The 12399-nt window shown below is 43.6% G+C and overlaps 1 protein-coding gene across 2 annotated transcripts in view; it reads right to left on the reverse strand.

Moving 5' to 3' along the window:
* Positions 1-12399, reverse strand: part of MIPEP (mitochondrial intermediate peptidase) — a 144033-nt gene that overhangs the window by 52776 nt on the left and 78858 nt on the right. For both annotated transcript variants that reach the window (XM_074943484.1, XM_074943481.1), the window contains exon 16: positions 3902-4021. In XM_074943484.1, coding sequence (XP_074799585.1) covers positions 3902-4021 — 120 coding nt within the window. The remainder of the gene's footprint in view (positions 1-3901; positions 4022-12399) is intronic.

The raw sequence follows: 12399 nt of genomic DNA on the forward strand, positions 1-12399 counted from the left end.
TGTTAATGATAGGAACCTATGGTAAACCTGAGAACTTTCCTGTGTGCAAGTGAGGTACATGAAAACAGGTATCCTTCACGTTGTGAATTATGAACTAGTGTCCTTAGCTTAATGATAGAATTACTGCTGCCAACTTACCATTCTAAATCGTGTTGCTGGGATGTAGACACTGAGTTGCAGTAGGCTTTTTTTTCTTTGAATTATGAAGTATTTGTAACAGAATCCTCCTCCATGGTAAAGGGGAGAACCCAGGTTCTGTGGCTCACAGTTGAAGAAGGGAGTCTATCTCCTTGTGAGAGTGATCCCTGAAGAGAGATCGACACAGTGGATGAGGAGGGGAAAGGGAGAGAAATTCTACTGTATATCCTGTTTGGATAATATCAAGAAGCCATCTTTTGGATGTAATGCTCTGCCTGTTGTCAAAGAAGTGGGCTAAATGGCCCCCAAAGCAGAAAAAGTTAGACAAATTAGGCTACGGAAATGGTTTGCAGCCCCTTAGGTTCCAGTTGGAAGGAGGAGGCAGAAGGAGTTGTTTGTCTAAGCCTCTGTAGTTGTGTGCACTTCCTTGGGGGCTCATAAGGCCTATGATGGAAAAATGGTTCAGTAGTTGATCTTTGTCTGGTGCATAAATCCGGAGGGAGCAGAGAATTACCCTGGATACCTTTAACGAACATAGGGACTCGTTCATCTTTCACTAAAAATCTAAGTTTCCTCTGAAGGGCAGATCCTCTATTGTGACTTAGCTCTCCTTCAGGAACCCGGATAAGTAAGCCACTCTTCTCACAACCACAGCAGTAGCTACTGACCAAGCAGCAATGTCAGCCGCATTGAAGGCAGTTTGCAGTGATGACTTCACAGTCAGATATCCCTCTTAGATGAGTACTTCAAACTGTCCTCTAAGCTATGGACGTTTTATTCCTTGACTTTAGCAAAGCTTTTGATACGGTCTCCCACAGTATTCTTTCCAGCAAGTTAAAGAAGTATAGGCTGGATGAATGGACTATAAGGTGGATAGAAAGCTGGCTAGATCCTTGGGCTCAACAGGTAGTGATCAATGGCTCCATGTCTAGTTGGCAGCCAGTATCAAGCGGAGAGCCCAAGGGTCGGTCCTGGGGCTGGTTTTGTTCAATATCTTCATTAATGATCTGGAGGATGGTGTGGATTGCACCCTCAGCAAGTTTGCAGATGACACTAAACTGGGAGCAGTGGTAGATATGCTGGAGGTTAGGGATAGGATACAGAGGGACCTAGACAAATTAGAGGATTGGGCCAAAAGAAATCTGATGAGCTTCAACAAGGACAAGTGCAGAGTTCTGCACTTAGGATGGAAGAATCCCATGCACTGCTACAGACTAGGGACTGAGTGGCTAGGCAGCAGTTCTGCAGAAAAGGACCTAGGGGTGACAGTGGAGGAGAAGCTGGATATGAGTCAATAGTGTGCCCTTGTTGCCAAAAAGGCTAATAGCATTTTGGGCTGTATAAATAGGAGCACTGCCAGCAGATCAAGGGACATGATCATTCCCCTCTATTCGGCATTGGTGAGGCCTCATCTGGAGTACTGTGTCCAGTTTTGGGCCCCACACTACAAGAAGGATGTGGAAAAATTGGAAACAGTGCAGCAGAGGGCAACAAAAATGATTAGGGGCTGGAGCACATGACTTATGAGGAGAGGCTGAGGGAACTGGGATTATTTAGTCTGCAGAAGAAAAGAATGAGGGGGGATTTGATAGCTGCTTTTAACTACCTGAAAGGGGGTTCCAAAGAAGATTGATCTAGACTGTTTTCAGTGACAGAAGATGAAAGAACAAGGAGTAATGGTCTCAAGTTGCAGTGGGGGAGGTTTAGGTTGGATATTAGGAAAAACTTTTTCACTAGGAGCGTGGTGAAGCACTGCAACGGGTTACCTAGAGAGGTGGTGGAATCTCCTTCCTTAGAGGTTTTTAAGGTCAGGCCTGAGAAAGCCCTGGCTGGAATGATTTAGTTGGGGATAGGTCCTCCTTTGAGCAAGGGGTTGGACTAGATGACCTCCTGAGGTCCCTTCCAACGCTGATATTCTATGATTCTCACGTGGAATCTTATCTGAAAACTCTACCTTGTAGTTCACAAGGTTGTACTTGGCAAAAAGCACCTGACAGTTTGCTATTGTGAATTGCAGGCTGGTAGCTGAAAAGATCTTTCTGCCAACAGTACAGTCCTTAGCTTCCTTATCAAGTGGAAAAGATCATATCTGGTGTTGCCTGTTCCTCTCTAATGCTGCTTGGGCAACCAGTGGATTTGGTGCTGGATGACTAAATAAAAATTCTGTCCGTTTGGCTGGGAAAAAACACATCTTCTCCGTCCTTTTAAGGGTGGGAGCACACGTGGCAGGTGTGTGCCACACCACCTTTGCTGGTTCGATGATCACGTCATTAATTGATAGTGCAATTTTACTGAGTCCGATGCTCTGAAGGATATCGGAGTTTGTGGGATGCCTCCTGCACCTCCACCTTATCAGGTAGCAAGAGCTATGCTATAACAGTTACTGTTCTTGCAGTGTAGTTTCTTGATAAGTGCAATGTAGACATTAAACGTGTTAAAAGTCCCAGCCCAGATGCCCTCAAATTCTGAATATAAGAAACTAGACAACATATTGACAATATAACTCAATTATTAGTGCTTTTGTACTGGCAAAGACAGTGAGATCAAGTCATACAACAAATCTTGTACTAAAATGGTGATGCTATGCTGTACTACAAGATGTTGCTTAATGTTACAGGCACCATCCTGTGGATAAATTCTGAAGGTGGAGATTAAGACAATTTTCAAAGCAAGAAAGGAATTTACCTGATGACCTCTCCAACATCCCCCTCTAAGGGATTTGCAGGGGGATGGGGTTCTAAAGTTCAAGATTATTTGAACAATTATTTAATGCCTCCATGTGCCTAATCATTCTATATTAAGAGTATTTGAACAATAAAGTTTGAGTATTAAAGACAATATACAACCAAATTCTATTATCTAGGAATATTCTGCCTCTGACTCTGTGGCTGAGGAGGGGGCCATGGAAGTGGAATTAGCTGCTGCCTGAGGAGCAGGAAGGGTTTGTAGGGAAAGGATGCACACCCTTTAGGGGAACTGGAGCCCCATTCTTTATGGTGAAGGGTTGTTCGGTTCCTGCGCAGCACCAAGCAATGAAAGAACACAACTACATTATGGGAGGGGTGAACGGCTACTCAGGCTGGGCTCCTGGGTTCAGGATTTGATAGGATAGAGTATAAGAACGACATGCATAACTGAACAATTGATTCACTTTTGTTTGTTTGTTTAAAATGTGATTTTAAATTCCAAGGATAAACTGTTTTGCATACTCAGAATATAATTTTCTCATAATTAAAACACACACATTCACATTCAGAAAAAAGATTAATAATCTTGTATTCTCTGAATGCTAACAACATACAGCAGGTTTTACATAATTTGCTTCATTTGCCAAATTGGCTGTTGGACTGTCAGAGAGGACCAAAACTGCTGTTTTTCACAGTCCCAAAATTATAGAAACAAACTAATTCCACTAAGCTCTTTGTCATTCTGAAATACAGTACTAATAGAGTACTGACTCCATATTCTCATCACAGAAGCAAGGAGATTATATTTAAATGCAGGCACACACAGGCACAGTAGCTTGACAGAAGTTTTGAAACTGAAAAATTTCAACTCCAGTAGTGGCACACCTGGATATTTACTCCAAAAACCTCAGTAAGCAGCCTCTGTTTTGAATTATATTGATAGGAAATGTGGAGATTTTAAGATTCTGCTGAAAGGGGATGACAGCTTAGTCAGCCTGCTAGAGTCACAAAGCCTAAGCATTTCCAAACTTTCCTTTTCTTTTAAAGTATGAATGAGAATGAAATGTTATACTCACAGTGTTTGGTACATATGGTAATCCATAAAATTTCTCCTGGGTTTCCTTTAAAATTTCTGTGGTTGACCTCTTTAGAGGATGTTCCCCATGGTAGAGTTGGTCCAAGACAGCATAAAAGACCTAGACAGATAAAACATATATTCAGCTTTGGCTCACAGTCTTGGCATTTGACATGTGGTTAACCAACGAAGACAGAGGCAATAGAATAAACCATGAGAACTTAAAATATGTACATTTCCTGGTTCTTCTATTTTTGGTATAAAATAAAAGGATAAGGGGACTGATCCTTGTGCTGAGTGCCCTCAACTCCAACTGACAAACAGATGTTGAGGACTCAGTATCTTGCAAGATTAGTTCCCTGACACTTAAAACGACACTGTCAACCTCCATAAGCTTATATATTTGTCTACCTTAAACAAAATTGAAACCCATGCCTAATGTCCCACAGAAGTCCACCTTTTGGGAAAAAAAAAGTTTTAAAATAGTCTCTTATTAATGAGACTGTTTCTCAGAACCCAAGGAAGGTATTTTGAAAGACATAGCACAGCCCAACATGATGTTACTATGATGCACATGCTATGTATGGGTCCATAAAGAGTAGAAGATCACAACTGCTGTGAAGAATTAAGCAGTGGACACCAAAAGTGTCGAGACAGATGGCAGAAGGAGCCACTGTTGGCACCTCTCAAGTTCCCTCTAGAACTGGTCTACTATCGTGCTCTGGGGAAGATCATAGAATCGTAGAATATCAGGGTTGGAAGGGACCTCTGGAGGTCATCTAGTCCAACCCCCTGCCCAGAGCAGGACCAATCCCCGACTAAATCATCCCAGCCAGGGCTTTGTCAAGCCTGACCTTAAAAACTTCTAAGGAAGGGGATTCCACCACCTCCCTAGGTAACGCATTCCTGTGTTTCACCACCCTCCTAGTGAAAAAGTTTTTCCTAATATCCAACCTAAATCTCCCCCACTGCAACTTGAGACCATTACTCCTTGTTCTGTCATCTGCTATCACTGAGAATAGTCTAGATCCATCCTCTTTGGAACCACCCTTCAGGTAGTTAAAAGCAGCTATCAAATCCCCCCTCATTCTTCTCTTCCATAGACTAAACAATCCCAGTTCCCTCAGCCTCTCCTCATAAGTCATGTGTTCCAGACCCCTAATCATTTTTGTTGCCCTTCGCTGGACTCTCTCCAATTTATCCACATCCTTCTTGTAGTGTGGGGCCCAAAACTGGACACAGTACTCCAGATGAGGCCTCACCAATGTCGAATAGAGGGGAAGGATCACGTCCCTCGATCTGCTGGCAATGCCCCTACTTATAAACCCCAAAATGCCATTGGCCTTCTTGGCAACAAGGGCACACTGTTGACTCGTATCCAGTTTCTCGTCCACTGTCACCCCTAGGTCCTTTTCCGCAGAACTGCTGCCTAGCCATTCGGTCCCTACTCTGTAGCGGTGCATGGGATTCTTCCGTCCTAAGTGCAGAACTCTGCACTTGTCCTTGTTGAACCTCATAAGATTTCTTTTGGCCCAATCCTCCAATTTGTCTAGGTCCCTCTGTATCCTATCCCTACCCTCCAGCGTATCTAGCACTCCTCCCAGTTTAGTGTCATCCACAAACTTGCTGAGGGTGCAATCCACACCATCCTCCAGATCATTAATGAAGATATTGAACAAAACCAGCCCCAGGACCAACCCTTGGGGCACTCTGCTAGACACCGGCTGCCAACTAGACATGGAGCCATTGATCACTACCCGTTGAGCCCGACAATCTAGCCAACTTTCTACCCACCTTGTAGTGCATCCATCCAGCCCATACTACTTTAACTTGCTGACAAGAGTACTGTGGGAGATCGTGTCAAAAGCTTTGCTAAAGTCAAGGAATAACACGTCCACTGCTTTCCCTTCATCCACGGAACCAGTTATCTCATCATAGAAGTCAATTAGCTTAGTCAGGCATGACTTTCCCTTGGTGAATCCATGCTGACTGTTCCTGATCACTTTCCTCTCCTCTAAGTGCTTCAGAATTGATTCTTTGAGGACCTGCTCCATGATTTTTCCAGGGATTGAGGTGAGGCTGACTGGCCTGTAGTTCCCAGGATCCTCCTTCTTCCCTTTTTTAAAGATGGGCACTACATTAGCCTTTTTCCAGTCGTCCGGGACCTTCCTGGATCGCCATGAGTTTTCAAAGATAATGGCCAATGGCTCTGCAATCACATCCACCAATTCCTTTAGCACTCTCGGATGCAACGCATCCGTCCCCATGGACTTGTGCACGTCCAGCTTTTCTAAATAGTCCCGAACCACTTCTTCAGATGTTCAGTTTTTCAGGGTCCCAGGCATAATAAGAGGTAAGGGAATTAGGAAAGAAGTGCTACTGAAAGAGATCGATATTTTACAGGTACTTGGAGCAGCATATGTGGGACTTTTATAGGACTCAGGAATTGTATGAGAGGTGCTGAGGGTTTTTCAGGGTTGGAGGTCATAGAGTGGGAAATGGAGAAGCAGCATGTTGATTTGTGAGACTAAATGTCTTGTGGGAGTTTTGTGGGGCAGACAAAATGAGAAACAATTGTCCAATTCACAATATTCTGCAACAATTTGATGGAGACAGACATTAGGCCTAAACCAAGAGTCAGACTGCAGTAGGATGACCAACTGTTAGGTGGAGCACCAGCTACACTAAACACTGTAGGGACCCATACAGGATTTCTTGCCTGTGGAAAAAGTGGCCCAGTCCAAATCCCACTGAAATAAATATCTTTAGGGGTTACAAAGCAATAGTTAACTCCAGCCCCTCCCCAACATCTGAGTGGAGCACCTGGATGTTTCAGAGGAAACCACTGTGCTCCTGCTGGAAGGAGATGAATCTGTGATTCTTGCTGTCAGGAGGTAACGTTAATGTCTTATCCTTTATCAATACTCATGTAATACCATACTACTATATTAACTCCTTTACTGCTTTGGGAGCTCTGAGACAATTCAGAAGCTTGACTGTGTACTGGCTCTGCGCTATCATGCAAATCCAAACCAAACAGAAATGGCTTTTTACTGAAATATAACGAGATTAAAGTTTCTATCAGACATTTGTCACGGCGCTGTTAAAGCTCCCCCTGCTGGACATTCACCAGGCTGCCACGTTTCAGTCTCACATGCCAGACCCATGTGATTCTAAGCTTCCCTTTGTCTGGGTAGCCTCCGGCACTGTTTCTTTGGTCTCTCTGGAATACATCCCACTGGGCTAGGGTGACCAGCTAGCAAGTCACAGGGGATTGGTGGTAATAGGCACCTATATAAGACAAAGCCCCCAATATTGGGACTGTCCCTATAAAATAGGGACATCTGGTCACCCTACGCTGGGCACAGAGTCTGTTACGCCTTCACAGAAGTGGGAACTCAGGGTCCAGCTGCCTTAGATTCTCAGAACCACCACCACCCCCTGCCAAGATACACCAGCTGCTTAAGCATACCCTTTCTCATAATTTCAGCCTTGTGAGCACTCTGGTGTACAGTTTAGCTGAAACATGTAACACATAGACATTGCAGAAGGGATTCTAAAACACTTATCCTTTAAACAACTTATGAGATATACCGATCCACACAAACCAACAGAATTCCAATTTATCATTCCCTTCCTTAATTTCCTCACCACTCAAGTGTTCTTTGTTTGGGATTTAGAATCACAGAATTGTAGGATTGGAGGGAATCTCGAGAGGTCATCTAGTCTAGTCTGCACTCATGGAAGGACTAAGTATAATCTAAACCATTCCTGACAGGTGTTTGTCTAACCTGCTCTTAAAAAATCTCCAATGATGGAGATTCCACAACATTCCCAAGCAATTTATTCCAATGCTTAATGACCCTGAGAGTTAGGAAGTTTTTCCGAATGTCCAACCTAAACTGCCCTTGCTGCAATTTAAGCCCATTGCTTCTTGTCCTATCCTCAGAGGTTAAGGAGAGCAATTTTTCTCCCTCCTCCTTGTAACAACCTTTTATGTACTTGAAAACTGTTATGTCCCCTCTCAATCTTCTCTTCTCCAGACTAAACAAACCCAACTTTTTCAATCTTCCCTCAAAGGTCATGTTTTCTAGACCTTGAATCTTTTTTGTTGCTCTTCTCTGGACTTTTTCCAATTTGTCGACATCTTACCTGAAATGTGGCGCCCAGAAACGGACGCAATTCTCCAGTTGAGGCCTAATCAGCAGAGAGTAGAGTGGAATTATTTCTTGTGTCTTGCTTACAACATTCCTGATAATATATCCCAGAATTATGTTCTTTTTTTGGTAACAGCGTTACACTGTTAATTCATATTTAGATTGTGATCCACTATGACCTTCAGATCCCTTTCTGGGAGTACTCCTTCTTAGGCAGACATTTCCTGTTTTGTATGTGTGCTACTGATTGTTCCTCCCTAATTGGAGTACTTTGCATTTGTCCTTACTGAATTTCATCCTATTCACCTCAGACCATTTCTCCAGTTTGTCCAGATCATTTTGAATTTTAATTCTATCCTCCAAAGCACTTGCAACCCCTCCCAGTTTGGTATCATCCGCAAACTTTGTAAGTGTACTCTCTATGCTATTATCTAGATCGTTGATGAAGATATTGAAGAGAGCCAGACCCAGAACCGATACCTGTGGGATCCTACTTCATACGCCCCTCCAGTTTGACTGTGAATCACTAGTAACTACTCTTTGGGAATGTTTTTCCAAGCAGTTATGCACTCCGCCCCCCCCCCTCCGCCCCCCTTATAGTAGCTCCATCTAGATTGTATTTCCTTAGATTGTTTATGAGAAGGTCATGCAAGATGGTATCAAAAGCCTTACTAAAATCAAGATATATCACATCTTATCCACAAGGCTTCCCCCTTATCCACAAGGCTTGCTACCCTGTCAAAGAAAGCTATTAGGTTGGTTTGACATGATTTGTTCTTGACAAATCCATGCTGACTGTTACTTTTCATTTTATTTTCTTCTAGGTGGTTGCAAATTGATTGCTTGATTATTTGCTCCATTATCTTTCTGGGTACTGAAATTTAGCCATTTAGTCAGAGTACTTCAGGAGATCCAGGATCGCACCCTCCTGCACAGGGCTTCTCCTCCAAATCATAGAGTCTCTCTCACACCCAGTTAGCTTCCTTCTCCCCCCCCCCCCATGACAGGTAAGACCCCCTTTCTTTTATAACCTCTGGGCCCCTCTACTCCCTTCTTTTAAAAAAAAAAAAATCTGTACATGAAATAGGGAACTTGGGAGACGGTACTGTGAAAAAGCTGAGAGAGTCATTTACATCAGCAGTTCTCAACCAGGGGTCCCGCGCCTCCTGGTGGGCCGCAAGCAGGTTTCAGGGGGTTCACTAAGCACGGCTATGGGACCCAGGGCAGAAAGCCCAAGCCTGAGCCTGAGCCCTGCCATGCAGGGCTGAAGCCAAAGCCTGAGCAACTTAGCTTGCTACCCCCCTAGTGCTGGCCCTGTCTTTTCTATGCAGAAAAACAGTTGTTGTGGCAGGTGGGTCGTGGAGTTTTTATAAGATGCTAGGCGGGCCTCAGAAGAAAAAAGTTGAGATCATCTGACTAAAATGGAATTGTGTCTTATGTAGCACACTCAGTTATTTCTTTGAAAGTCTTATGATTGGGTAAAAAAAAATCCAAACCCACTGACAGCTTGCGACTTAGCCAGAATTCATTCATTATCATAGATTTGGTTTGGACTATCTAAGTCTTTACAACTAAATGTAAACATTTCCAAAGGATTATGTTACTTCTGTTTGAATTACTCTCTTCAAAACATATAGCAGCTTAATAAACCTTTCAACTAGATTTCCAAAATGATAAACTCTGGTAAGACATTCAAAAGCTGCTTTTCCACGGCACAAGTGTATGCTCTTGTGGTTAGAGCGAGAACTGGGTGTCAGGACTTCTGGGATCTATTCCTGGACCCTCTGTTGAAGACCGATGAGGTGGGTTGCTGAGAGAATAATGCAGAAATAGAGAGCTGGAGAAATAAGCCACTGAAGCAAGTTACAAGCTTCCCCCTTCCATGGCACATGTAGAGTGTTAGAAGGAAGTTCTGACCCAGGCCACCAGGAGCCCACAGCGAAAATAAATCCATGCTGGAAAATAAATCCACCCACTGATGACTTTACATACGTAAGTATTTTCAAGTATGAGCCATAGTTATGTGTGTCTGGAATAGCAATGGGAATGAAAGATATTTCACATTGCATATGATCTGGAGATTGTTGTTAAGGTCCCTATTTTTAAGCATTTAGATACTGGTAGATTTCTATTATCGGTGTTTATCTAGTATAGACTTTAAATAAGAGGAAGCAGTGTATTACAGTAATTATTATAAATTACTACATTAATTAGCTTAAACGGTGCAGTTAAAATGCTATTAATAAATTTGGTTCCAATTCTTTAGAGCTCCCTGCCTGCTTGTTAAGAGTCATTATGTAATGAGCTCTCTCTGCCAATTAGCTATACCTGTGTTTTGAACTCTCAAAACTGGAGACTCATACAAAACCAACCTTCCACACAAACTTCCACGTGGCTGGACTATACAAAAACAAGACAAACCATTTACAAGGCACACTTTACTTCTCTACAGAGGAAAAAGGACAGTAAACTATCTAAACTTTGACATGCCATGGGGGGCTACAACAGTGTACCCTTAACTCACCTAACAATATTGTTAATCTATCCAACCACATACTTAGCCCAGCAGAAGAGTCTGTCCTATCTCAGGGACTCTCTTTCTGCCCCACCACCCCCACGCACATGATACAGTTCTGCGGTGATCTGGAAGCCTACTTTTGCTGTCTCCGACTCAAGGAATATTTTCAACACACCACCGAACAGCACACTGACCCATAGTAAACTTCCTACCAACACTACAAGAAGAAGAATTCTGCGTGGACTCCTCCTGACGGTTGAAACGACAGACTGGAGTGCTGAAAGTGCTTCCGCAAACGTGCACAGGCTGAAATTGTGAACAAACAGCAACACTTGCCCCATAACCTCAGCCGTACAGAATGCAACGCCATCCACAGCTTCAGAAACAACTCTGACATTATAATCAAAGGTTTCAGAGTAGCAGCCATGTTAGTCTGTATTCGCAAAAAGAAAAGGAGTACTTGTGGCACCTTAGAGACTAACATTTATTTGAGCATAAGCTTCCGTGAGCTACAGCTCACTTCATCGGATGCATAGGTGCCCCAAGTACTCCTTTTCTTATTATAATCAAAGGGGCTGACAAAGGAGGTGCTGTAGTCATCATGAACAGGAGGCTGCCAGGCAACTCTCCAACACGACATTCTACAGGCCAGTATCCTCTGATCCCACTGACTAATACCAAAAGAAACTACACCATCTGCTCAAGAAACTCCCTGCTACAGCACGGGAACAAATCTACACAGACACACCCCTAGAGCCCCAAGGAGTCTTCTATCTGCTACCCAAGATCCATAAACCTGGAAATCCTGGACGCCCCATCATCTCAGGCACTGGCACTCTTACAGCAGGATTATCTGGCTATTTGGACTCTCTCCTCAGACCCTACGCTACCAGCACTCCTAGCTATCTTCGAGACACCACCAACTTCCTGAGGAAACTACAATGCATTGGTGATCTTCCTGAAAACACCATCCTGGCCATCGTGGATGTAGAAGCTCTTTACACGAGTATTCCACATGAGGATGGACTACAAGCTGTCAGGAACAGTATCCCTCATGAGGCCACAGAACACCTGGTGCCTAAGCTTTGTAACTTTGTCCTCATCCACAACCATTTCAGATTTGGGGACAACTGATACCTTCAAGTCAGCGGCACTGCTATGGGTACCCGCATGGCCCCATGGTATGCCAACATTTTTATGGCTGACTTAGAACAATGCTTCCTCAGCTCTCGTCCCTTAGCGCCCCTCCTCTACTCGTGCTACATTGATGACATCTTGGGAAGGTGGCCCTTGAAGAATTTCACCTGGATTTCAACAATTTCCACTCCACCATCAACCTCAGCCTGGACCAGTCCACACAAGAGATCCACTTCCTGGACACTACAGTACAAATTAGTGATGGTCACATAAACATCACCCTATACCGGAAACCTACTGACCACTATTCTTATCTACATGCATCCAGCTTCCATCCAGGACACATCACACGATCCATTGTCTACAGCCAAGCCCTAAGATACAATCGTATTTGCTCCAATCCCTCAGACAGAGACAAACACCTACAAGATCTTTATGAAGAATTCTTAAAACTACAATACCCACCTGGGGAAGTGAGGAAACAGATTGACAGAGCGAGACGGGTGTTAGGATATAGATATTCAGGCCTGTCTGCAAAAGCCTGTACTTTAAGAATTTAGGGGTATTCTTATCACTTGGCTAGTTCTAGAGGTATAAAAGAAAGAATCAAAATCACTGTCTGCTGGTGTAAGGGCCCTCTCTTACTGTGACTGTTTGAGGCCCTGTTCTTAGGCTAAGGCCTTTGGC

The sequence above is a fragment of the Natator depressus genome, chromosome 1, assembly GCF_965152275.1.
Source record: "Natator depressus isolate rNatDep1 chromosome 1, rNatDep2.hap1, whole genome shotgun sequence".
NCBI lineage: Eukaryota > Metazoa > Chordata > Testudines > Cheloniidae > Natator > Natator depressus.